The sequence below is a fragment of the Morchella importuna genome (genome assembly GCF_003444635.1).
Source record: "Morchella importuna strain M04M26 chromosome Unknown Morimp01GS001, whole genome shotgun sequence".
NCBI lineage: Eukaryota > Fungi > Ascomycota > Pezizomycetes > Pezizales > Morchellaceae > Morchella > Morchella importuna.
In genome coordinates, this window is record NW_025763398.1 from 3,286,266 (window position 1) to 3,313,195 (window position 26,930).

Consider the following 26,930-nt stretch of genomic DNA (forward strand, 5'->3'; position numbering starts at 1 on the left):
TTAGGGCCAGCGACTTTGAATTTTTTAAACGCCCATTCCTAAAAAAAAATGAAGAAAAAAAAACTTCCATTTCCCACCTAAATTGAAACTCCTATCGTTTAAAAAAGGGCCTGGTACTATCGCTAGATGCTAGCTACCGAATTTTTATAGAGCTCTATGATTATTCCATACCCCTCCACAGCCGGGCAAACAAACCCAATCCAAGGGCGAACCCAGCCCCTTGGGCTGCTCCATTTCACAAATGAAATTCTTAAGATTTCAAAACCTCCGGTTCCTTCATGTTCTCAATGTGTTGTAATTAAAGCTTTACACATGTAGCTTGCAATTGGTTTAATTTGGAAGTGTTTTCATAGACTGCTTTTTCTACGGCCGAGTTGTTTCTATCATCACCGAAGGATTCCTAGTGCCAGAACATGTCCCCCGAAGAACGAAACACCTGACGAACGGGCCACCTTCATATATGTAGGACTGTCCAGCGAGCTTGATGGACGGAGAGTGAACCTGATAAGCTTCCGGGTCGGCTAGTGGAGTATAATATACATATAATATAGCACCAGAGCAGCTACATGTACGTATCAAAGCTCCCACTAAAGCGATTCTCAGAAGACATGTGGTCAGGTGGCATGTGATCGACTCAGGGCTAAATTGTATCGATTATCTTCACAGGCATTACAGATATAACCCGAATCTTTCTCTTAGTTTTATTTACTCTATGTTTGAATATATATTAACCAATACACAAAGAGGTCAAGATTCATCTTTCTAGCTATGCATGCATATATATATGTACATATTTACCTTGAGGGAAACGAAAAAGACTTTTTTCCTTTTTTCTTTTTGCATACGATGCAAAGTAGAGGCTTGGGGTAACGTAAAGTCTACCACAGATTTGTACCTGCGCAGAGAAGATATAGGTCGTACCTTGAGTTTTGGTCTTTTTTCTTTCTCTGTCACACCCTGGGTGAAGTACTAATACACAAGAGGCCGTTTTACAGATACTAGCGGCCCCGGCCTGATGTCCCTACGCTTTCACAGGGCCAGTCACGTCAAGACTCCATAAGAGAAAGGGAACACGCACGTGCTTGAGGTAGCTCTATTAAGTGCCCCCAGGGGATGCGGATACATCGCGATAAGTTTTTGAATGGAGGCTATTGTCAAAGCACAAATAAAGTCCACACCCCGTCCCTCAGTCAAACACAACTATATGCAGATCTAAAGGGCGCATACAACATCTATCATATACGGTGACTTTCTCGCCACCACCTTGGAAGGTGTCCGAGGACTCGATGATTGATTGCAGTGAATTCAAGCCGACATGTATGCACATTAATCTTCCTCGTCGTTTTGGACAACTTATTCCTGGGCCCGATGGAGAGTATATAAATACGATCCCTTGTTTGAAAATACCCAGAATATATTCTAAATTGACTGTCAAATGCGAAGGGACAAAGCTGCAACTGATTAAAGATACTACTCTTAGAGATATGTCGAGTGATAACCTGTGATTAACCGAATTGTTCAATGCTCCAGATATCAAGGTACGATTATAACTTAATAGTCCAAGTTTTATTATATATTATACGGTGATAGCTAACTATATAGATATTATCTATGCATATAGAGCTTACAATAATGAGGGGCTCTGAATGTTAGATGAAATATCGAGATAATCCACTTTTCCCCCAAGCTCCACAATCGGTGCTTATCTTTAATCCACGACCCTGACGGAACTGTATTTTATATAAAGTCTCCTTCTGAAAGTGTGGGTGCCTTGGTGCTTCCGTCTTATATATTTATTCCTTCGGAGCGGATAAAACCTTGGATCCTCTTATATCATGATCCTAGGGGCTAAGGTATGCGGAGCTCGACCAAAGATATCAATATAAGCTCAGGAATGACTGAAATAGGTTGACTTAAGTTATGTTGGCTTAAACCTCACTTTCAGATAGACTGACTATATATATATATATATAGGTATTGATACGGCCTATCTGAGGCTCCAATGCTTCTATCGGTCCGCGTCTTGTACTGGTCTATGGCTAGGTTCTATGAGCCACACACAAGCTCGTTGTGTGTGTGTGTGTGTGTGTGTGTGTATGGGGAATTATGTTGCTCTCGACTTCCTATATACCCCTCTCTCTCTCGTTTTTATCTACGCCCTGTTCAGTTTCATTCTCGAGATGCAGGGTGTGGAATACATTGTCCATATATCGAGGCCAATTTCAACCCGATATTTGAGAAATCCCACGGAATAGCTATATGTACATGCCGCGCGTACGTCCAGGGGGAGCTCACAATGAACGGTTTCTAAAATAGGTGAAAAATGAGCCTGTGGTTACTTCTATTTGTATGGGGTAAGCTAGTACACTCCTAATTTGATATTATAAGAAAACCTTATTCCTTCGTAGATGCGGGTGTAGCAGCCGGTTGCAAATGATCCGCGTTTTCAAGGCCCTTTTACTTGTCTTTAGAGGCAATGGGCTTTGTGACTGACCAGAGTCTTGTTCCTGTAGATATTATATAAATGAAAGAGGATACTAGAACGTAATAGAGTAACAAGGCGTAAAGATGAACCAAGCAATGTGCTAATATCATTGTGCTAGATCAATGTACTAATATCCATTTTGTGGTACTGAGAATTGATGTATCTATTATGAGTATCCAATTTTATGATCACAAAAGAAGTATAAGTGATATCAATAATCAACAGCTTCCAGTGTTAGGGAACAATGATCTCCAAGCAAGCTTTCTATAACATCTGTACCTCAAAAGATAACCCCTTGAATTTGTTTTGTGCTAACAATCTACATTCAGCTTATCAAGAATCAACTACTTTCTTAAAGACTAAAATGATCAAAGACTGCGGTCTACATCTACATGCAGTTATCTTCTAAAGAGCAATTGTTAGCAACTTTGCAGTTGTCTTGCTGCATGGCACTGCATTGTACCTGATTCCTGTATCATACAAGATACCTACAATGATCAATATACCTATCGCGTGGCGATAAAATAACCACGAGGCTCCTTCGACCGCGACAAGGCTGATCAAACCAAAAACAAACAAAAACCGTCACCGCATAAGTAGCATCAAAGTCCACACGGTTCCAAGTGTATACGCATATATTAACCCCCGGTCCGTGTACCCATCTTTATCAACACGTGTGAACTCTCTCCCTACCACAGGGCCCCCCTACATTCTTCCCACTCAAGCGCGCACTCGCGGCTACCTTCTTTACACTGGTAGTCAGTTCTTCCCCTAAAGTACCAACCAAGAGTCAACCAACCAACCTCAGCCAAAACTCAACAACTCACCATCACCAAAAGCAAGGTCCACGAGAAGAAAAAATTATACCCACCAAGAAATAACTCACAACAATAATGCCTCCTAGGAAAAAGCAGGAAGAAAAAATGGCTGCGTTATCACTATCCGATACCACTTGGATTGACCAAGCTTTCCCCACCACTACACAGAAATCCCTAAACACCTCCGTCCGCGATGCTCTCGGTACTATCCCACCCCCTTCTCAACTCATTGAGATAGCTGATTAACATTATCACCTATAGCAAAGGACCCAAAATACTCTACTCTCCTTCACGACATTGGGAAATACATCATCACGTTGAAACCAGTAGACCGGTCTCCAGAGCCTTCAGTCAAGAAGCGGAAAGTCTCTAATGATGTCTCCGCCGATGAAGCTGAAGCTCCCACATTCGCTGGAAAAGAAGTATTGCTCGTTAATGAGATTAGCTTTTCAGTTCCACAAAGGAAGAAGTTCACCTTGGCACTTACGGAAGGGGGCATGAGCGCTATTGGTGCTGCTTCGGGGGTGACGGAATTCGGGGTTTCATGGGGTAACATCAGTTAGTTACCTACCCCTTGTTTCCCGATATAATAGCCAGCTAATGATATTCCACAGAATACGTATCATGTCTTCCAGTCCCGGACAAAGCAGCGCGACAATGGAATTTCTGTGTCTTCCCCGAAGGCTCGGAGGGTATTGGAGACGGGAATGCGGACGCCTTGGTCTTCACAATCCCGGACAGCGCACCCAAGACCGCAACCGGAGATGAGATGAGTCGCGGATTTGATACAACGAGCTATAAGTCACTACTGGTTGACTCTTTCAACGCGCTCCTTAAAGCTTCCAAATCAAACGCCGTGGTGCAGGAGCCCGTTGAGGCTGTATTCTACTCAGCTTTACCCCAATCTCACCGGAAGGGTGAGAAGGCATTTCATGTCAAGGCTCACCGTGGGAGCAAAGATGGTATTTTTTTTCCCTGATATTCTTGATATTTTAAGTATGCATAAGCTAATAAATCACCAGGCTACCTTTTCTTCCTCCGTACCGGCATTGTCTGGACATTCCGAAAACCATTAGCTTATTTCTCGTTCGCGGCGATCAATTCAATTTCATATACCTCAATTACCAAACGTACCTTCAACTTATCTATTCATGTCGCCACCCAATCCTCCCCTGAAGGGGACGAAATCGAGTTTGGAATGATCGACCAGGAGGAATATACGGGTATCGATACCTATATCAAGAAGAACCGGCTCAACGATGCATCTATGGCCGAAGCAAGACGAGCAAAGGAGTTCAAGGTCAATGGTGAAGAAGGGGATGAGGGTGCATTGGAACAGGCCATGGCTGATGTTGAGGACGAAGAGGAGGAAGACTATGTCCCCGGTCAGGAAGTAGGCAGTGGTAGCGAAGGGGGGAGTGATGATGACAATGATGAGAGTGATGCGGAGGGGAGCGAGGATATGGGGAGTGAGGATGAGGGAAGTGTGGACCTAGAGGATGAATTGGGAAGTGAGATGGAAGACGTTGACGCGAATAAGCCAAGGGAGAAAAGGAATAAAAAGTAGTTATAGATACATGCTGGTGTTTGCTGCGTTTGTCCTGAATATTTTTGCACTATGGAATGGGGAATTACTTTTCTTTAGATCAGGATAGGGGTATATATATCACCAACTCGCTCGATATTTATGTTTTCCGGAGAAGCAAAATTGAAATGGTGGGCCGGTGGCGGCGTTTGGTAAGAGAAAATATGATTTTTTTCTATGTATAATAAAAAAGAGGTTTATGCTCGAACTTGAAAACTTGAAGCTTAGATAAGAAACATTCCTGGGTATATAGATACTAGGCTAGTTCGGTAATTATTTCTTAACTAGCTCAGCTCGAGAACGACTAGTAACCCCCACATCCTTTGACTCCCCCTTATTCTTTTCTCCCCCTCCTTCACTTTCCCCCTCTTTGTCCTCTTCATTGCTCTTGGGACCGTGCCAAGCTAGAAACTCAATTCCCTCGGGAATATTAATCCGCGAAGTGTCAACCATCTCGATAAACTCCTCATTTCCATATCTCGGATGGTTGCCTGCGAAGGACCGACTGCGTCCCATTAGCTACCACTACCTCCTCCTCTATTCCCGTTCATGATAGCTGGTATTCGGGACCTATAGGATACTCACTACTCTAGAATTATACTAGTATGGTTCCACCCCATGAGCTTTCTCAGCACGCCCACAAAAATCCCATGACCTCCGTCCACCAATAAGGCCGGCAGATTGTCGGTAGTGAGTAATTGTAACGTTTTTTCAACCGCGCCCTTTGATAATGGCTGGGAAGCCTCCAGATTGCGAGGCTGCCAGAGCCCGAGGTGGACCAAGTTCAAGTTCTGCTCCTCCGATATGGCGCGGAGTGGCTTCGAGGGCTTCTCGGCAGTAAGAGAAAGTATGGTTTTAAGATTTAAACTGCACAAAACCCCCATTTTTGTCAGCAAATTGAAATTTTGGCAATATAATTGCTTTTTAGGTGAGGAGGTCTATACGTTTTAAGAAAAGGTCGGTTCTCGGGGGACACACTGGAGCAACGGTAGATAGGGAAGGGGGCGGCATCTGTGACTATTGAAAATAGTTCTGGGGGAACTAGAAAGAAAGGAACGTTCGGCGGACGTCTTGGTGTTGTAGTTGATCCTGACATTGTTACTGGAGTTGATATATGCTCGCGTGATGTCGAGTTGCGAGATGTCGGCGGTTGAGATCTTAGGTGGGATGAATAGGTGAGGCTCAAGATTGGCGCTAAGTGCACGGACCCGATAGTGATCTGTGATCTTGGCGGGGGTGCTAAAGTTTAGATTCGTAGCTTGCTTTTTGAGCCTCTGTAAACAAATGTGGGTGTGAGTGAACTCCCATTGGTCACCCGAATCACCACTTACTGTCAATATCAAATATCACGAGCGTTAATCACAAGCCTTGTTAGATATTAGTAAGGCACCTCCACTTTAGGTGCCATTACCGAGAGGCCCAAGTTCCGATTTTACAGTTTGATCTTATCATGACGCCTCTGTTTGATGAGATGAGGGTTGGAATAAGCTCGATGAGTAATTACGTGTAGGTACTATGTATAAAGTCAGTGACGAACCAATAACAACGGCGATGCTCGAGTGACTAGCTGTGAACATGGGTTGGACTTGACCTGCATGTCCGCATCCGCAAAGATAACGTTATCGGATAGATTGTACATAATGGCGCCTGTGTACATTAGAATACCTGTATTCGGACGCTTAGTTCCTGCAAGCTCCCCCCAGGATTGTCAAAAAGATGTCAGTAATACATTCCGATCGAGGCGATCCTTGAACATAACTTCCAGACGTCTCAACAGCCAACGTGTCTTGAATTAGCAGCATCTTTCAATAGGCAAAAAAAAAGAAGAAAAAGAAAAAGGAGTCCAAATAGCGTTAGTATGTATGTGTCCATGTAGAGTAACGATATGCAATTGCCAGAGCTCAGGGACGTGTAACTTGTGAGCGATTGATTTTGTTTATAGTAAACGTTACCTGTAAACAAATACCTGCAATCCATTTTGATTCACCCAGCCAAACAGATGTTACACTCCACTTTCCCCCAGGAATATCGCTGTTGTAACCAACCCACTCATTTGGCACAAATGACCTCTCTAACTACGTCGCAAATGGCCAATTCCCAAAATCTGCACTATTCACGTGTGCATAGGCTAAAATCATTCCTCGCAGCGGACCGACCGGCTCACATAGATATGTCCGGCCCTGATCCGTTACCATTTTGTTCGATCCAAGGGAAGACTGATGCGCCCATCTCAATATAGTCGACTAGTCTGATACGTACATATCGTGCTGGAGAGGTGTCCAGCTGATGCAAGTCATCAAGATCTTGTTTTATGCCCCATCATGTCATGTTTGAGATGAGTGGAGGGCTTATGCAGGGAACTCAGCGGAGTAAGTACGTACGGGGTCCTTTTTTGATAGACACGGAATAAATGCTTAGCCCGTGATCTCGATCGAGGGCAAAGGGTACCTAAGTCCTGCGGCTTGCGCCTTGTGGAACGGGTAAAAAAAACATTGGTAAGACAGCAAACATTGGCTTTTTTTGATATTGACAAATTTCCTTTCTCCCCTTGACCTTATCAAATCCCTCTTTTTCAAAACGATCCAAAGAACAATACACCGCATACAATGCGGGATCACTTTGTCAATTAGACTTTTTCCAATGGTTGACTGAGTTGTCGTTCAATTGAGGCTAGAAGTCCAGAGCGCCAACGTTGTTGGCCCCAGTAAAATGATCTGCGCATTTTAAAAAACGTGTCGAGTAGAATCACTTTATCACATGTCAATTCTCCAGTTTCTCCTTGCTGCAGGAGATGGGAACCCTAGAGTGATCGGGTTCTTGGGCGGGATCAGAAAGCTATCCCGCGTTTATCTTCGGCCCGTCCCAGGTTCGCGCCACGGTTATGTTTGATGCTCTTTTCGACCCGGGTAGCTTCCTTGCCTGATATACAAGAGTCCAATTAGGGCCCGAGAAGTATTCAAAGGGAATTTAAACCTTTTGTGTCGTGGCAATTGGGGGCACAGACTTCAACTTCCTCGATCACAACAGAATCGTATGAATCTGTAAATGATCAGGAATCACGGTTGAGCTCTAGACCCACGAGCCACGTAAGTCTAGGAGACTCAGTAATGAAAGCGCTTGAAAAAAGGCCGGTGAAGTACGGACGAAATAGTGCGATGACGGCAGTTTGGTAGAGATTGGTGAATTTATAGCTTTATTATCGATCCATATGATTCTTGGTTCCTGGCGCCTTAGGGCTGTCTATCGAATGTGCAAGAGGCTCCAAGAACAGTCACTAGCAAAACCTGATAGGCGGGCGAATTGTGATCCTGGTATTCTATTGATGTCTTTTATTTTTGATAAGGGTCGTTCGTCGATGTTGATAACGACCTCTGATTCGCTTGATAGGTATGAAGGATGTGGTTGGATGTCAATCTCAAGATTAAGGAACAACGTTAATCCGACGACGCCAATTTCCCCAAGTCTGACAGCCGCGCCAAACTACGAATATCTCCTCCCAATGACATCATATGCACCTGTAAACGGCTGGTCCGCGAAAAGCAAACAAAAAGTAGATCTGTCAACCCCAACTCATACAGAATCCATAAACCCTATATTCAGACATGTCAGAAATCCTCCACCAAGCGCGATCTCTCCTCAATTCTCACGGTCGAGATTACGCTGGTATGCATCTACCCCACCCACCTAAATGGGGTCTCCCCAAACTAACAACAGAGCCGCAACCCCACAGAGTCCCCTCTTCCAGCATGGGCTTTCTCCGCAGCTGGTGCGTCCCTTCCTCCCCCTCACTACATGGGGCTGAAATAAAAAAACATTCATCTGACACGATGCAGTCCTATCGCAGCTTCCTTTAGCTCGAAAACATAACGCCAAACTATTCCCAAGGCCATGGACCCTCCTCCTCTTTTCCTCCACCATGGCAATAGGAGGCTGGATGACCTACGACCATGCACCAATTGACGGCGCCGGTACCACCGCCGCCTGGTCATTCCTCTACCTCATGGTAAATGGTGTGCGCAAGAGCGTAAAGCAGCTAGTACGCCTACGGAACCCATTGCCACTGGGTGTCGCAGGTTTTGCAGCTGTAAACGCAATCACTCACGGAAACTATTACTTTAATACGTCGAGGCCCAAGGAGGAGAAGAGCTCATAGATCATAGAACAAGGCTGTAGTTGTGGCAAACTACCAGGGTTAGGGTTTATTAGATACCCTTTTCTTTAACTTCTTATATTATTGACTGTATTTAAAAGAACAAAGCATATAAATTCACTTCTGACCTCATTAGTGTTGCCTTGGTCCAACCTTGCTCTAAACCTACCATAGAATCTCACCGACAACCCGGTCCCAGATATGTGCGTAACCAGGTTACAGCACCAAAAAAGTGAATATGTTTCGGCCAAGGAAGACACTAGGTTGTAGTGTAGTAGTCGTTTACATCACATGGTCCTAGAAACTCGTTGTCCGTGAGAGCCATGGAAGGTCCGCGAGAAATTTCTGCTACATCTACAAATGTATTTATCATCACCTGCAGCTGCCGCGGCAAGCCTTGGAAGCGAAGTCGATTAATCATGGTGTTCACTAAACCTCCCGAAAAAAAAAAAAGGAAGATAGTGTAGTTAGTGGGTTGGGGTTGATTTGCATGCGTTTTTGTTGATTTTATTTTGGGGGGTTAGTTCATATAGTAAGGCTTAGGGATACAATGCCCGAATGGCCAGGAACAGTAGGAACTGTGAAGCAAGCATGCAAAGTAAGCCTAGAACAGATCACTGAAACCCAATGAAATAAGACCGAGACTGCCGGAACAGACTTGGATTGCAATGTCAGCTGATTCAGCAACCTCGAGAAAAAACAGTCAAGAGAAGATAGAGACAGAACGACGTAGCTTCAAATGCTGTATCACTGTCGGAAACAATTTCGTCTGTTCCAGCACTTATCATCCAGAAGACATATAGTGACGTTGTTGACAACAAAACACCAAAAAAAACACTTGATGACGAGTCTTTGATCCCATCCCGCTTTCCTCCGAGAAATCAGAACTCAATTTCCATGTTGAATCTTTGGTCACGCGAGAGAAAGATTTGACGCAACCAGTAAGCCTCGCGATCAGAGGCCGACAAACTTCAAAAACCATTGCTTGGACGATCCTATTCTGTTTTCCCGATCCCAACTCGTCACAAGTATCAGAAGGGTGTATAAAATGCAATAGGTTGCTAATAATTGTACAGAACCCTCTCGAGACAACCCTGCTATATGCCGTACTGTATGCTGTGCTGTATGCTGTGCTGTATGCTGTGCTCAAACCCAAACTCAAACCGTGGTACAAAAGTAATAAAGAGAAGACACGCAGGACACCTATCCACCAGAGAAAACACTTTCCTCCAGAACCATATCCATAGCCACTCTAATAAACTCAATAACCAATAAATAATAACTCCAGAACCAACGTAACCATCAAACCCGAAAGGAAATCCCAAATATAACCCCAAACGTCACCTCGCGATGACGTGAAAAAGAAATAAAACCTATTTACTCCCTTAAAAGGGGGCAAATTGGAGGTCTAAGAAAAAATGCCGCCCACTGTACAAAGGCAAACAATTGTCCACCCCACAAACCCAGGGGAATGTGAAAGGGCAAAAAAATCAGAAATGAACTTTTTCCAGCTTGTTTTGAAATCCGAAGCGTGGTTACCCAGAAAAACAATCGTTTCCCCAGATTTCCCCATAGATCTCAAAACAAATCTTTGCTTTTTACCAAACGAAACGACACCTCTGAGATTGGATGTTATAGAGCCTGGACTTCTAGTCCACCGCATCCACATCCACCAATCCCGTCAGTGCATTCCTGATATGAGCAACCGCCGCCAGTCATTATTTCCGGCATCCAACCCCATTGCTTTGCAATACCCATGCAAGCTTCTTCCTTATACAGTTCGATTTTCAATTGGTCGAGCGCGCGGCTCTTGGGGTCGGCGAAGCGACGGTATTCGTCGAAAATAAGGGTCAAAGACCATGCCTGGAGCTTGCGCAGGCAGCCGACAACACAACCGGTTCGGTGCTAAATAAAAAGGTCAATATCCATGTCGCACAGATTTGACATCGTGCCATTTTTAAGAGAAGTGGGCAAATACCTTGCCCTTATTGCAGTGAATAAGGATTGGGTGATTGCGACGATCAAGGACAACCTTTAGAGCGGCAGATAGCTTTTCATCAGGAACTAATAGATTATTAGAAAATACACTCAAGGCCAAAATTTACTCCAGAGTACTCACTGTTCACAAATGGCTCCTTGTTTCCAGGCATGCCAATCTGGAAATGGGTTATTCCACACTGCTTCATGAATTTCAAGTTCTCCTCAGGGTATGGCTCCCCAACAAGTGTTCTGTCACGCGACAATTATCAGCAACTGTAGATTCCTAACAACCTTTTTCAAAGCAAAAATACTCACAGGACACTCTTCAACCCCAAACGCCTAAGATATCCAAAATTTTCCACTCTGGGGAAGCTGCTCCTGTAGACACCTCCGCCGCCAACAAGCGCAAAGTTGGCAGGTGGGGCGAATCCATCGTTGAGGGAAACACTCATGCTTCTGAGGATTCTCGGGGCAGCAGGAGCTAAAGCACCAACGTACAAGCGTAAGAACCAGCTCACATCTTCCAATCTAAAAATTAGGGACTTGGAAGAAAATAGGAGCTCTACCTCCAGCCTTCTTCTTGACGGGCCCAATCTCTTGGTTTGCAGTTGAACGCTTTGGGAGGTCCTCAACTCTAGTTGAGGAGTTCGAACGAATGCGAATTGTAGGGCGCTCTGGATCCATGGAGGAGATACGATGGTTAACACGCTCATTTTCTTTTGACTTGGTCTGACTGTCTCTGACAGTGACAACGTTCTTGGTAATAGATTGCGATGTAGCCAGCTCGTGGTTGTTGAACATGGCTGATGATGATAGCATTTATTTTATGGTGAAATAACCTGATTTTTGATGTAAAGGTGTGTAGTTTTCCTTAAATGTTACTGTATATGATGAAGATATTGTTAGAATGGAATAAAGGTGAGGTATGAATGGTGGTTGACGGGAGAGAGGGGAGCTCTGCGCTAGAGGTAGAAGCTACTTCTAAGGCCGGAAAGAGTAAACAACTAAAACTTACCTAACAGGAAAGAGTGCGCCTCTCCGAGATACGGGACCCGGTATTCAATAGTGTGATGACAATGGAGACTGAGTAGATGCTAGATATATAAATCTTCTTTCCAGAGTAGAGGAACGACGATTGGTATAGTGAGTCCTGCTTGGTTTGGTGGATCCACAACTAGAAGGTGTATATTCTTGGAAATAGAGGGATGTGTTGAGGTTCTATAAGAAGTTGTAGGGGGATCTGGATGATGGGGCTGAAACAGAGGATTTATGGAAGCGAGGGCTGTAGAGCAGGGCAAGCGGTGAATGAGAAGATCTAGGAGGGGGACAAAGTTTACTTTATGTATGGATATCTCACGTCCAAAAAGGGTTACTAGAGAGATCAGGTCTCAGTCCTAAATAAAACCGTCTCTCGAGTCACTACCACATGTATGTATGTACCTATGTACTGTCCACACCTCTCCTATCGTACCTAATAGAGTACGTCAAGTAGGGGGTTTTATGTGACAGGTAATTATGCAATCTGTCGGCAGGTATTCGATTGGATATCACTGACGCAGTGTGGAGGAGGCTGAAGGACGAGGAAGGAAGACAGAAAGAAAGAAAGAAAAAAAACAATAATTTTTGTGAGCAATTGAAACAGAAGATCCAACTTTTCCCCCCCGGAGCAAACGGGACCCCACCAACACCCACCGCACATCCCACTGTCTTGTTTCGATTGACAGGCCTAGGGTAAGCGTTGTCGCTCGTGCCCAAAAGCATACCCTAAACTGACCCATCATCGTCAGCCAATGAGAGAGTGGCCCAATTTCTAAGACTCAACGCTCCCTTGCCCTCGACCTTCCCCCAGGGCCCCAGTCAACTCGCCTGCAAGGGCCCAACGTCTTGTTGTCCCGACCGACATCAGACGCCTTCTCGGATTTTATGCCCATACGCCCATAACGCCCGCCTCCGGAAAATATTCTAGGAAGCATCATGAGTATACATAGCGTATAATCTAGGGAGAGTACCATGTAGATATGTCGAGCACAGGTCCACACAATTTCAATATTCTTGGACTCGCCCCCTCACATGGATACCCGCAGAACGTATACGACAGAACATCCTCGAATACCCGCTTCAAACAGGATTGCCTACTACAACACCCAGGAACATTTTGATTTACGAAAAAGCAAAGTAGTAGAAAGATGTAAAAAAAAATGGCCTGCAAGAGAAATGATTTTCACCATGATCTGCGACTGCCGCGAGTCCTCTCCTTTGCACGAGGACCCTCCCTCGTCCAATTGACATGAGATATAACGCAACCAGTCAGCCACGTAAATACATATGTGCAAGTATTCTCATCAAGATAGTCGAGATAGATACATGTATCAGGTACTATGTAGGAGTATACAGATGAGTTGTAGCTAGACTCTACAAAGGTTGACTTTCTGGAAAGCCAGCGGGCGTCCCCGGCGTCTCCTATGAAAGCACGCGAGCAAATTCATTTCCGAGATCTCCCCGTCGAATCATCCACCGCATCACCTGAGTAACGAATGACATCTGTTGCCATGGGGAGGAGCGCACCACGAATTTTGGTGTTTTGTATCTACCGCGGCCGTACTCGCAGAAGGTACATGTACCTCTCCTCCTCCTAGCTCTCAACCCCACCACAGACCCAAGTCCCACCAACCAACCAGTGAGACGAGTCGATAAAATATTTTTTTCTCTCCCTATGTACTCTAGCTACTGTATGTATTTCTCTCCTCCTCCAACTACCCCGCGCGGCGCTCTCTTCGGCTGGCGGGCGGGCGGGCAAACCACGCAGCCTATCTTCCTCCTCCACGACACTCTATGCGATGCCTTCTCTTCAAACTCGCGATATCCGTACCAGATCCAACATCGTGTCACGCGTCACTCGAATTGGAACCTTTGCGCCCCCCCCCTATTTTCTCTACCTTGGGAAGAGCTCCCTCCCGGATATAATGCAATGCACTCTAAATTCCTCATCGTTGCTTTTTTGTCTCGTTCGACTGGATGTAGCAAGGGCCCTGCCTTCTTGATATGACTGCTTTCTAGAGTAGAGCACGTATGAAGAGCGGGTTCAATTGTATTGGTAGAGTATTTTCTTGAGTCAAGTTTCGTAGAGCAGTACATGTACCTATCATAGGTACTTCCATAGTAGGCCCGGAGGAACATGCATTGATCAGGGTGTTGCAATCCCTAATGGACCAACATACCCACTTCAAGAAGCCAAAAAGCGGCGCAACATGATCAGAGGCTGGGTATATCTCACCTACATCACATCTTGGATGGATATGTTTCGTTTTACAGCCTTATCACCCCTACCCACCACGCTACAATACATACATACATAGGTGATCGAGCCGAGTTAGCCCGCATCATCTAGTAAGTATTTGTTTTGTTTCCCACATCCACCCAATCCACCCACACACACCGGGAAAAAAAGAGGAAAAAATAAAATAAACAACGCCCCTCGAGTTTTTCCGCGATTCAAAAAACGGCCGTTGAATCGGAGATGCAGGATCTGACGGGTATGTACAATAACGGAGCATGGAGCCAATAAGCCACCGCCCGATTGAATCGGAACGGAATCGAGGCTGGGTCCCAGTACAGTGGAGCGGCGGGCGGGCGCGGGCTGTCGTATGGAAACAATCATTGGCCCTACTTCCTAGCCAAACACACAGGAGGTGACGTCCCCAATCACTTTCCCCCTTAGGAGTAAACAGCCACTTGCGTCGCTGCTGTTTAACACTCTGTATTTTGAATACATCCGCTTCCATACACAAGCAGGCAGGGAGGCAGCATGGCTAGACCTAACTTGAATACTCCTTCTTCTCTACCAATTAATAGAATATTTTCTTGCCTGATCTACCTCGCAGACAGTCACAGCAAGGCAAGTAACACCTCCCCAAACCGCCTCTTCTCCCTCAAACTGCGTCGGAATCCAGAAACAGCCACCTAAGGTGCATTCGAAAGTGGTCTACTTACTGTACCTGCTCTACTTACATCCATCTGGGTACTTACATACTCCATAACCTTCCAAGGGTCGAAAAAAAAGACGTGTGTCATATGATCATGCACAGGGTCTCATTTCTCTCCTAAAGCTCGTTTTGATAGGGTTCATGAGAAATCACTCGTACAAGGTACAGCGCTGTTTATGGTAACCATGAACAGCCGACAACATCTCATTGCCTGTCGGCAACGATGAACGCAAATAAAAGGTTCAAATGCACCCCACACTTTCCCCACTGCTTCGCATAAATACAACTCGACAGGAGTTGCCGGCCCGAGGACTTCGTGGGTGATCAGCAGGGTCCCCAGTCGAGAAGTGTGTAAAAACAGATATATGCGCATAATAATAACATCATCATCATCAGCCAGAGGAAGAAGCAAAAGTCAAAGTACGAGATACGTGAATTGCAGTTCGCCATAACCCTATAGGGATTCTGAAAGATGGGGTAATGCTTGACACTTCATTAAGGACCGGACCGAAGGGCTTCACTAGTGGAGCTTGCTAGAGGCCAGGTTTCTCGTTTCTGTCAAGCATATATCCTGTCAGTCCAGTTGGAAGTGGAAAGCATATGTCTCACTATTCAGATGACTTTTTCACATGACGAAGATGTATTTTCTGTGGGGTTAGATACCTAGTACTTAGGGATGAAGAAGATTTTTTCAGCCTTGATTTATTCGTCTAGTTAGGAGAATTCGAACCCCCCACTACACAGTAATATCTGATCTATCACCCGTTTATTCACTCCCCACAGATTTCCTGGAACACAAGTGTAGATTAGCAGATGATCCAAAAGTCATAGCTTTTGCCTACGCGGTGTTGTCCCTTAGATTGTGCAACGCGACAGTTAATATTGGTTGCTATTTGCTTTTTGCGGAATAGCGGGGAAACCCTTGATGAATGTCGAGTAGCTACATATGTTATGTATAATGTAGCTATGACCACCCCAACATCAACAGTTGGGGAAATATCCCGGTGGTTACCCTCAGACACCAAAAGATCCCCGCATTCCGGCGCGCTACCGTCCGACATTGAACAACTGCCGGGCATATTTGTTGTAGATATTCTGGAGCTCGCAGAAAACTACATATCTTTGCTGTGTTAAGAAGAGTGTTGGCAGATATGTGCTCTATCTACAATCTTGTCGTTTTTTGAGCTTCAAGATGGTATTATGCCGGACCGGAGACAACAAAGTATGTAAGTAATGTAATCCACGTCGTGAATATCTGACTGGTTCTTCAGCGATAAACGCGTTTATCCACCGCTGGCGGAATGCCCAATCGAAAACACCCAAAAGCATAACCACAGAATGCTAAGGCATCCAATATCCCGGTGGTGAAAGAGAAGGAGTTAACCACAACATCGCCGGGTTCCGAGAAGCCGGTTAAGCTCGACCGCAGTGCCTCGGGCCATGCTACCGAAACACCGAAACCCGAACACCGAACATGCGGAACGTTGGCTATGGCTGACTGACAGATTGCAGGCTGACATCTGCATTCAGCTGAGGCTAAGTCTATTATTACTGTACTGATATGAGTCTAGCTGACAAAATGAACATCAACGCCATTCAGCTTGATAATTAAACTGTGCCGTATCATAATCTCCAGGGATTCTGTTCGGGAGGATACAACCAGAATCCCTAGTATTACATCAAAGCTCTTAAGTTCGTTTGGGGGGGACTGGATAGGGATCCGCAGGAGCTTAGGGGATAATCAATCAGGAGAACTCACCAAAGAACATTGGTCTTCAAAGCTGAAACAGAAGGCCTCCTAATTTGCAGCGCATCAGGAGCAATGGCTTAAAGTGATACCAATCTTTATGTGATTATTGGTGGACGACGTTTTGAGTGTTTAGCAGAGGTCGGCCCGTGTTGCAGTCTTCCGTCCACTGCATCAATCATAGTGTGGTGGTGGGTGAAGAGACAGATAGGCCTACTATCCACAAGATTCTTCAACTCTTTGTATGGATTAAACACCAAACGAAGCGCATGGAGAGCCGGGGTTGGCGGAGAAGTATAGTTTTGCCATCTGAAAGGCAGTGGACGATTAGCTAGAGGAGCTAGCTAGCTGCCGTCAATACGTGTATCCTCATGCCTCTCACCCTAATCACAGCGATAAATCGGCAGAATCCTATCTTTCATATTTCTACTAGTTTGCTCTACCTGAGCGTCAAGCTTATTCCTCAGGAGCCTGTAAAAGTAATATTCAATTCTGCTATAGAGCGATAACGCCGCGTCATTATTATAATGGCTTTTCCCGGAATAATCTCTACTAGAAACGTAGCTTTAATATGGTACTTTACAGTAAGAGAAACATTGATATCAAGATGAGAGTAATCTTAGCAGGATCCTTAGGAAGAGGTCGAGTGATTTTCTATGTTTACAATGTATATGCGCAATTGGAGTGCATAAATTGTAGCTATGTATGCGTGTGTTCATATACCGTAGTATATATACTGCAAGCGTGGTCAGTTTTTAGAGGATTTCGAGAAAAAGTTAATATTCATCCTCCGAGGACCACCTTTTGGTTCAGAGAATTCGAACAGATTAGTTCCTCCTTGTCTTTCTTAAATCTTTATAAGTGAAGCCGAAATCTTTTTTTTGAGGCGATTATGATCCATTGATCGATACAACTTTTCTATATGTTAGAAAAATTAAGGCGAGTTCGGAAATTCTTTGTCCCACTCAGCCTGTAATTCATCGCAGTCGACTGAAACTGAACCATCTATTGTGGTAGTTGTAACTGACGAGCGAGGAGAAAATGCCCTGCCGCCATTGTTGAACCTGATATTATCCAGAAAAGAGCGAGGCCGGGTTACTGAGTTCTCTCTTTGGGGTGTGGGGTTCGGGGCTGGCTCAGCGATGTTTTCAAGGGAGGATGGGCCATGCCATTGGACAGACCTGGTGAGTAAAGCTTTAGGAGCTGAGAAACGCACTAATTGCGTGTGATCCTGAGAATCTGGACAATTACAGGGAACCCCTGGGCTGGTATGACAGCATGATGTCATTTCATGTTGAGCAACTAGACGTAGTTCTGTTAGCATTAGGATAGAGGTTCATAGAGTTAAACTCGATTAAAAACTATACCTTCAGGTTCTTTAATTTTTAATTCTTCCTTAAGCTTCCTCCTCGCCTCTTCAATTCTCTTCCCAAACATGGTGATTGGGTTAATAGCAACGTTAGTTGCTCTTTCGGTCTCAGGGAGCCTAAACTCCAATTCCTTGATTCTAGCGTCCTTTTCCGCAATAATGGATTCAAGCGTAGCCGCTAATTCGTTGAAATTCTGCTGGTCTTCCAGTGCTTTGCTGTCCCTAAACTTGATCCTGTCCTGTAATCCCTCAATCGAATCATGATAGCTAACCTTGAGCAGGAATTCCTGAGACTTGAAGTAGCTGCGTTCATCATCATATCGTGCCATCACAGCCTGATAGTTCTCGACATGATAATCTCTCAGGAGTGCCTGGCGGAAATCATCGAGTGTAAGAGGGCGGGGATAGATAGTACCAGCCAATTCATTGTACCAAACTCGAGCAGACTCTGTACCAATCTTCTCTGAGATGGCTTCGAGAATAACAGAATCATCTGTGGGAGGATTCGCCCATATTGAGATATCAATCAGGTCGAGAAAGCGGAGAGCTTCGACAGGTGAATTTTCGAATTTTGTTCTGGAGATGGCTGGCTTGCATTTGAAGACAGAAGACATGGTTTTAATTGGTTCTTAGGGGATTGTGAACTTGTGAATAAGAACTGTTGAATGTGAAGGGTCTAAGCGGGGCGGGGTTGTGTGGTGGACATAAGATTTAATACTTTCTTTAATCTTAGTAAAAGCTTGTACTTCCAGTCTCCGCCAGTAAAGAAGTGGTGTATATTTACATACTACATGTAGTAAGTGGAATAATGACGTGTTCTATTCCGTTTATATCTACTGCATGGCTACTATAGCTACATACATGTAATTGCATTATTTCCTCACCCGGGAACGTCACTATATACAGCTAGACTAAGCCTTGCTGTCGATATTCTGGTAAGCTAAAATATAGAGTCGTTGAGAACTACATTAGAGATAGGTTATTACTGACTTATATATCGGAATTACATGGGCTCAAGTGCATGTACGTACTTATGTATACGTAGGTATCTAGCTGGTATCATGATAAAAGAATTCCAAATTCATAGAACGAAAGGGCCGCAAACTACTAAGGCGTTTAGTAAAACTTTTGGTCGTATTGCGACTTTTCACGACCTTTTGTTGAACGCCTGAGTACATGTACATGTAGCTATAAATAATGGAAGGTATAAAGTGGGTTACATGTACATGTCCAATTACAAGTATATATGTTAAGATGATCGGATTAGTTTGATAACGTCTAGATCTATCCCACCTGCCTTTTTTAGATCCAATAGTACATAAATCACAGATTATCACTCGATATAAGTTGCACGTACGAAATCCGCCTTTTTTTTTAATTCATTAATTGCATACTAAATCCCCTTTAACCCAATCTCACTTATATTTAAGATATAACTATAGCTTTTAATAGAAGTCCACGCAATCAATTGAGATACCCGCACTCAAATAGTCGGTCGCTCCACTTCCACTGATGACAGTGATCTTAAGGATATTCCACTGTGTCGTATCAGTGAGGAACGCACTTGCTGGAACAGTGTACTAAAAGCATATCAGAATCAGTTATCTTTGCTTCAAATACTCGGAAGGGGTCGGGAGACATACGGTAAACATCGCGTTATTTCCCCTGTAGGTTCCCACTGTCAAACTCCTCGTGCTGCCTTGCGTACTCGCACTGGGAAGTGAGCTTGTCCAACTATTCACAGCGATAGTAGGGCGTCCTCCCGCGTAACCTTCAGTGATACCAATTCGGATGGTTTTGGCGGCTGCAATTTGAGCAGCCGTCAACTTGAAGTAAACAAGATAATCGTTGTTGATATCCTTCCACATGTATCCAGGGAAGGTGGCAGTGGTGCTTGTTCCAATGATGAAGTTAGATGAGTCCCAAGCAGCAAGTCGGGGGTCACTAGGATGCATATAAGTTGGCTAGATAGGATTGTGTTAGTCTCATTATGGGATCAAAAGGTTTGAGGGATGATAGTTACCTTCCACGGGGTGGTATCGAAGTTCAAGAATCCACCAGGAGTGCCATCCCAATCACCAATTCTCCATATAGCGGTAACATCCGAAGGGTCCAGGTTGGGAGTGATAGTGTTCAAAGCCAGGGTTGAGCCAGCACTGATAGTAACACTAGCAGTATACACTGCGTATTCACCCTTGTATACCGTCAATGTGTATGTTCCTGGAACAACTCTCTTGATGCTCCAAGCACCGCCACTAGAGGCTGCAGTTCCCCAGTACTGATAGTTGGTATTTGCCAACGCAACAACATATGTATATCCGCTCTTCATATTGGCTATTCCCACACCGGCAACGGCTCCACGTGCTGAGTCGGCAACCCACCCAGTGATGCCAAGTGTATCAAACCATGACCAATCCGCGTTTCTGGCAAAGAGCGCAGTGTTTGGAGTGCCGCCATCGGTGAAGGATAGAACGTAAGGGCCTTGCAAGCCCCAACGTTCGGCATCCGTGTGTCCCATGGAGTAGAAAAGAATTTCGTATAAATCTTCGGCAATAGTCGTGCAGCCTCGGACAAGAGAGCGGAAGAAGGGACCTCCAGATGCTTTCTCGTGATTTGAGCGAATAAGCCAGATGCCCACACTGCCGGTGGTCTTTCCAACATAATCGAAATCGATGACTCTGCAACGTATTTTGTAAATATTAATTGAATTATTACAGAGAGTTTTGGCATGAATACTGACCTCCCATAGTTGCTACCCTGATAGTGTTTGCTCTTAGTATAACCCAGAGAATTCTGAGTGATATCTGACGCTTCAATGGTTGTGCTAGCGTCGTCATAGAAATCTGACATGCTCGAGTCGTGTGGAAGAACATTTGGCTTCAAACGGACAATGAAACGAGATGCAGCTACTGAAGAGTCGCCCTTGTTTGTGAGTAGATAGATGTTATTGTTGCCATAGCGTGCCACGATAATGTGCTGAAGAGTCCCATATGTAACTGTGACCTTGATAATGTATGCTGGGCTGCTATAGGAATTAATGGTGACTGTAGATGTTCCGAGGCCAGACTCGACGTGACTATTTAGGTTGTTATTAGCAAGAACTATGATATATCTATAAGACAGGTAGAGAAATTGGAAGCTTACGAGTGCTTGCCCTGGTATCCCTCGTATTCGACGCCATTATAAACCATAGAGTTGATGTCTCCATTTGTCTTGGAAACTTTGAAGACGAGACTGGCCCCGGTATCTGTTCTTCGTCAGTTACAATTCCCACAAACTATCATGGAATAAAATAATAAGTACCAATTACATAATTAGACCCATCATCCGTGTATCCCCAGGCAGCAAAAGCAAGCAGTGGCTGCAAAGCCAGCAGAAGGAGCGATATCAACAACATCGTTACGGCTTCTTAGTGCAAAAGGGCTGTAGCCTTTTTCATTAGGGCATCGTCTATACTTTATATAAAGAAACGCCGACCTCTTTTCGCGTTCCTGAAGAAAACGGGAAATGAGCTCTTTGGCTCAAAGGCTTCGGTGGTAATAATCGCGAAACATTTAATAAAGAAGCGGTTGGTTCCATTCGTCCGCTTTCAGAAAGAGCACGTTATTTTTTTTATTCATGCATCCATAGGAACGCATGTTCATAATATGGACATGTACCTACGTAGGTACACCTTCCCCACTTAATATAAATACTAACTTGTTGCTTGGTTGGGACTAGGGTTTATCCCAACAATATCACCGGTATTAATTATTATCCAGGAACTCGTCAAAACTAGGGCGCTCGCGTGCTTGGCAAGAATAATCCGAAAGTTTACGCCTTGCATTGTAGCTCTGGTTGCTGAACTTACTTTAGGACGTTTCGAACAAAATTGAGAACTCTACTGTGATCCTACAACTGTTTCACAGACATTAGAAATAAGCTTAACTAGCTTCTATCAGAATGGTACTCTTGCCCCTTAAGATTTAAATAAGGCCTAGCCTGTATAGCCTCAGTCTATACAAAACTACCAAGTACTGTATAGTACACACCGGTCTTGACCTGAATAGGCAAGAATATTAGTAGGGTTGTACAAAACCCTTGACGTTTTGGTAGTTGAGTGTCCTTGGCGACTCGGCCCGCCAATCCGGATCTTCTCCGGGCTCCGGGGGAAGGACCGGTTCAGATTTAGAAGTTCGAATTCTCGACTTCTCACCCTCAAGGCACAGAGCCATGGGCAAGCTCTGTAGCTCCGCAGGATACTTCCCATGGTACGCGTATCTAAGTAATAGCTATTTTAGGCATGGCTTTATGTCCTGCACTTCGGTTTTCTCCAACACTCTCACAGCCTAGGTTGTCGTTGGACTGTATACTTTCATAATAAAATATAAGCACACCTCGTGCGGACCGGCCATCAAATCACAAAATTCTGGAGATACTAGTCCGATTGTCCGAAGCCGTCCGATTTCCCCCTGTCTACCGGACAGATATAACTAAATGTTTAAGCCGACAGACTGCCAGTAGCAGCTATATGTAGATAAGTACATGTACTTACGGGCAGACAGGGATCAGGATGAGATCGAGCCAAAGCCTATACCCCGCAGGCCAGTTCCGGCCGGAGCATCTGCCAGGAACCGGCCACATCTAGTGGGTGATGAGTCGAGAAACCTTGACATTCGGTCCAGATTGCCTTATGTAGCATGTAGATATATGTATGTCCATTGCTCACACTGCTATCATTTCCCCTGCTCTGTTAGTAAATATTGCCCCTCCAACTAGCTGGCCCCGATAAGAAATGCACACATCTACATATGTGTGTCCAAGTATTCTTTCCCTCCTTACAAGATGCAGGCACCATTTCTTCAGGATGTCACACGACATTGGAGACGCGTGGTCCCTACGACCGGCGGGCCGTCGCGCCTCCTTTAAAGGGGCACTCTTTACTCAGATGATGTGCTTTGTTATCAAGATTGGCGAGCCACTGAGCCCAAAGAATATGTCTTGGTACGGCCTTTTGGAGTACGGTGTTGTTTCCGGCGAGATATATGTGAAGGCCCTCAATCCCTCTTGCGGAATATAACGACATATGCACCGGGACACTAAACACCCTTATATAATTATGTCCCCCCCACGGCCCTCTGAGTGATGAGAGACGGAGCGGCCAACCCCCGCACCGCCCCCCCCCCCTCTCTTTGAGGATAGTTATAGGAGTTGCCATTTGCAATTGTTTTTCTATATCATAACCCTAGTTAGTGAATTCACGGCATTGTGACCGTGTTATTAATGGAATAGCAGTACTTCCTAGGCTGGACTACCTCTATATATATGGCCTTGGATCTAAACAGATTTTGATGGATGTGAAGACTTTAAATATGAAGATACTACATGATTGGTAGGGCTCCGAAAGTCTTAATAAACCCGGTCCTCTGGGGGGGGGACGGGGGACGGGGGACGGGGGACGGGGGACGGGGGACGGGGGACGGGGGATAGGAACGTTATATTGACAATAGAAAACCTAACCTCACGCCAAGATGCCGTCCTCGCCCACGTCCCCGTCCCCGTCCCCGTCCCCGTCCCCGTCCCCGTCCCCGTCCCCGTCCCCGTCCCCGTCCCGTGGACTAGATTTAAGACTTGAGTATTGTATACTACATGCATATAAACAAATTTTCGTGACTGATCCTGTTGTAATTGGCATATACATGTAGTCCGCGGCCTCTACTTTAAAAAAAAAAATAGAATTACGGGTAGAAAGTTACCAGTAATATTTACATTTCTATCGCTGTAATTAGGTTTTCCAGAGCGAATCTAAGCAACCCCAATGCCTGCCTAGAATCTAGAATATCAAATGTAGAAAAATGAGTGACAATTCATGATCCAAATCCGATTCACGAAGGCCAACCCCACAGTATATTCATTACAACTCAAGGTAATAATCTCAGAACACCTTACTGAGCAACCTCTTGACCCCTTCACTTGTTTCCACCTTTCCAGTATCGGCGCTCCCTTTGGTTTTATTCTGTCTAAATTGCCTCCGGACTTCGATGACTTTCTTCTTGCCTTCTTCTTCGCCATTATCTCCGGATTTCCGCTTTTTAGATGCCGTAGAAGCCTCCATGTTCTTGACCATCTTTGCCCTCTCGACATTCCGAATATAAGTTTTATTCTCACGGGTTGCCTGCGCAATTTCTGCGCGCATTTTGGATTGACGGGAGGCGTTCTCGTAGGCGATTTGAGCTTGAAGATGATGCCATTTGAATTTAGGGAGGTATTTCAGGTTCCAGACATCGTCATAATAGTAGGATCCCTTCTTACCACCTATTTTATGTCAGCAAAGCTAAATGATCCTGAGAAGTTCAGGTGGGATACGTACCAATGGGGGTAGCGTTGAGAGTTTCGGCGACTAGCCTTGCGTCTTTCTTGTTTACGAATTCGACCCAGCCTTCGTCAAAGTTACGCTTTTTATTGCCACCAAAGCGAACACGGCGGGCGTAGGCTTTTGGATCTTCAGGGGCGAGGAAAATGCGGTTTATTTCGCCGAAGCGAGAAAGTAGTTGTTTAACTTTCATAGGTTTCATGAATGGCTAGTGAATAGTTTAAATTAATAATCAATTTGAAGCCATTGGTTGGGAGAAACTCACAGGAACTTTAGAAAGATATATCACACCGGTTTTTTTTGTCGCTGCTTTAGAGGCCGTAAGCTCTTCCTGGGTGAGTGGTTTGAGCTTATTTGGATTTGTGAAAAGCAGATCGTCCTCATCCTCGTCTTGCTTCTTTGTTTCCTTCTTTTTTGTTTTTGAGGCCTTTTCTGTCTCTTCTGCCGCCTCTCCGCCCTCGTCTTCCTGTGATTCCTTTTCACCATCTTCTTCATCCTCACTCGCTGAATCGACATGGTCGACCTTTCGTCGCTTTGTTGAGCGCTTTGAGATTCCCTTCACTCGACTCTCCTCCTCTTCTGAACCTGCATCGTCATCCTCAGCATCGCTATCCTCAACGCCTAGCCAATCCCTCCTCTTTTCCTCTTGCTTCTTTTCGTTTTCGTTTGTGGGTGACATATTTAGTGGTGTTGTAATCATATAGCTGCCTGTCGAAAGATATGTCGCAAATGATAGTAGAAATCTCAGCGCCAAGTCTTTTCTGCATGATCAAGGATTCCAAACATTTTCTGTCATGGCCAGAAAGAGACCAGATAGTCTCCACGCACCTCATCCCATCCACATCCATCCACGCATCCACGCCTCAACTCCCATTCTTTCAACAGAAACATCAACGTCCCTGCCCCCCCCTCCTTACTAATATATCCTACATACACCCTTATACATCTCATCTCAAATCCCTTAACCCCTCCATTCTCTTATAGGCTGTTAGAACCCCCCTCCGCTTTTTACACCATAGACGATGTCCTCAACGGGAGCTCAAACAAACCCCAACAAGGGCTTCGAGAAATCCCGCGAACACAATCAAGGCCGACAAGGGCGCGATTACAGCCCTGAACAGAAGGCTGCTGTCGATAAAGTAAGAAGATGCAAAGCAACAGCATACTATGAGATTCTCGATATCAAGAAGGAAGCGACGGAAGCGGAGATAAAGAAAGCATACAGGAAGCTGGCTTTAGTAATGCATCCTGACAAGAATGGAGCTCCTGGCGCGGATGAAGCCTTCAAACGTGAGTAGAAAGCTTCTCTATACACCCAAGCTCGGGTCCACGATATCCATCCGAGCTGAATTCCGGAACTGGACTCGTATGATCAGGCCTAGCTAACACGTCGTAGTTGTCTCCCGTGCTTTCCAAGTTCTTTCCGACAATGATAAACGCGCCGCTTACGATCGCCATGGCGGCGACCCGGACAGTCGTGGCGGCGGCGGCGGCTCCGGTGGTGTTCCCCGTGGTTTCGGTGGTGGTTCACCCTTTGGTTTTGCACAGCCGGCCCGTGGTGGTGCGGGGTTCGAGGGTGAAATCTCACCTGAAGACCTCTTCAATATGTTTTTTGGTGGGATGGGACCTGGAGCAGCAATGTTCGGAGAAGGTGCGGCTGGTGGATTTACTACCTTTGGAGGGCCAGGCATCCGAATCCATCATATGGGGCGGCAACCACGAAGGCGACCCGCGCAGGATGCTGGGGGGCAGGAAGAGGCAACAGCCCCGGCGGGCCTGGGGAAAATACTCATACAATTACTACCTCTCATAATTTTCTTTATACTCCCGCTCATCGGTTCACTATTCAGCGGCGATAGCGGAGAGAGTCTCCGTGGGCCCTCTTTCAGAACTGAGCGGATACATCCATTCACACTGCAACGGGAAACACCACATTATAAGATCCCATACTGGGTAAATCCTGCCGAAGTTAAGGATCTTAGAGCGGGCGAACTTGCAAAACTGGCTAAACGTGCCGAGAACCGAATTGTGAATGATCTAAACTACAATTGTCAAAGAGAGCAGGAGATTCAGATGAATGAGAGGAATGCCGCTATGGGTTGGATCTTTGTCGACAATGAGAGAATGGCTAGAGCAAATTCTATGCATTTACCGCATTGTCAGAAGATGAAGGAAATGGGTATCAGGAGATATTAGATTAAAAGGGTAGTGTGGTGGTTTTTTTGTACTGAAGCGGCTTTAATTTCATGCACTGGTTTTTCTTCTCTTTCTCTTTCCTTTTGAATGATGTTATTAAGTAATGGGGTTGGTTAACTTTTTTTTGCCTTGCTAAAACGAGATTAAAAAGATGGAGGGAATGGCGTTTTTTTCCTTTACTTTACTTTTCCTTTTTTTTCTTTTCTTTTCTTTAATGATATCTTTGATTTTACTCTTTTCTATCTTTTTAAAATTCTTTCCTGTT

General features: G+C 45.0%; 8 protein-coding genes across 8 annotated transcripts; 3 read left to right on the forward strand and 5 right to left on the reverse strand.

Annotated features, from left to right (window-relative positions):
• Positions 1 to 3,378: 3,378 nt before the first annotated feature.
• On the forward strand, positions 3,379 to 4,870 carry LAJ45_00825 (uncharacterized protein; the record flags this gene model as incomplete). Its single annotated transcript, XM_046110424.1, has 4 exons — positions 3,379 to 3,505; positions 3,565 to 3,861; positions 3,918 to 4,265; positions 4,326 to 4,870. The coding sequence occupies 4 exons, from the start codon at positions 3,379 to 3,381 to the stop codon at positions 4,868 to 4,870; spliced, it is 1,317 nt and encodes a 438-aa protein (XP_045977117.1).
• A 291-nt stretch (positions 4,871 to 5,161) lies between these two features.
• LAJ45_00826 (uncharacterized protein) lies at positions 5,162 to 6,527 on the reverse strand (the record flags this gene model as incomplete). The annotated part of the gene is made up of 5 exons (XM_046110425.1): positions 5,162 to 5,393; positions 5,474 to 5,755; positions 5,833 to 6,107; positions 6,393 to 6,401; positions 6,480 to 6,527. The coding sequence occupies 5 exons, from the start codon at positions 6,525 to 6,527 to the stop codon at positions 5,162 to 5,164; spliced, it is 846 nt and encodes a 281-aa protein (XP_045977118.1).
• A 1,963-nt stretch (positions 6,528 to 8,490) lies between these two features.
• LAJ45_00827 (uncharacterized protein) lies at positions 8,491 to 9,041 on the forward strand (the record flags this gene model as incomplete). The annotated part of the gene is made up of 3 exons (XM_046110426.1): positions 8,491 to 8,551; positions 8,619 to 8,654; positions 8,722 to 9,041. The coding sequence occupies 3 exons, from the start codon at positions 8,491 to 8,493 to the stop codon at positions 9,039 to 9,041; spliced, it is 417 nt and encodes a 138-aa protein (XP_045977119.1).
• A 1,629-nt stretch (positions 9,042 to 10,670) lies between these two features.
• Positions 10,671 to 11,819, reverse strand: LAJ45_00828 (uncharacterized protein; the record flags this gene model as incomplete). Its single annotated transcript, XM_046110427.1, has 5 exons — positions 10,671 to 10,943; positions 11,017 to 11,102; positions 11,158 to 11,267; positions 11,334 to 11,499; positions 11,585 to 11,819. 5 exons carry the CDS (start codon positions 11,817 to 11,819, stop codon positions 10,671 to 10,673), a joined length of 870 nt encoding a protein of 289 aa, XP_045977120.1.
• Positions 11,820 to 17,682: 5,863 nt separating this feature from the next.
• Positions 17,683 to 18,731, reverse strand: LAJ45_00829 (uncharacterized protein; the record flags this gene model as incomplete). Its single annotated transcript, XM_046110428.1, has 2 exons — positions 17,683 to 18,050; positions 18,116 to 18,731. 2 exons carry the CDS (start codon positions 18,729 to 18,731, stop codon positions 17,683 to 17,685), a joined length of 984 nt encoding a protein of 327 aa, XP_045977121.1.
• Positions 18,732 to 19,562: 831 nt separating this feature from the next.
• LAJ45_00830 (uncharacterized protein) lies at positions 19,563 to 21,514 on the reverse strand (the record flags this gene model as incomplete). Its single annotated transcript, XM_046110429.1, has 6 exons — positions 19,563 to 19,697; positions 19,761 to 20,081; positions 20,141 to 20,795; positions 20,858 to 21,193; positions 21,262 to 21,364; positions 21,421 to 21,514. The coding sequence occupies 6 exons, from the start codon at positions 21,512 to 21,514 to the stop codon at positions 19,563 to 19,565; spliced, it is 1,644 nt and encodes a 547-aa protein (XP_045977122.1).
• A 2,517-nt stretch (positions 21,515 to 24,031) lies between these two features.
• LAJ45_00831 (uncharacterized protein) lies at positions 24,032 to 25,148 on the reverse strand (the record flags this gene model as incomplete). The annotated part of the gene is made up of 3 exons (XM_046110430.1): positions 24,032 to 24,411; positions 24,467 to 24,677; positions 24,735 to 25,148. 3 exons carry the CDS (start codon positions 25,146 to 25,148, stop codon positions 24,032 to 24,034), a joined length of 1,005 nt encoding a protein of 334 aa, XP_045977123.1.
• A 343-nt stretch (positions 25,149 to 25,491) lies between these two features.
• LAJ45_00832 (uncharacterized protein) lies at positions 25,492 to 26,665 on the forward strand (the record flags this gene model as incomplete). Its single annotated transcript, XM_046110431.1, has 2 exons — positions 25,492 to 25,759; positions 25,866 to 26,665. 2 exons carry the CDS (start codon positions 25,492 to 25,494, stop codon positions 26,663 to 26,665), a joined length of 1,068 nt encoding a protein of 355 aa, XP_045977124.1.
• Between the last annotated feature and the right edge of the window lie 265 nt (positions 26,666 to 26,930).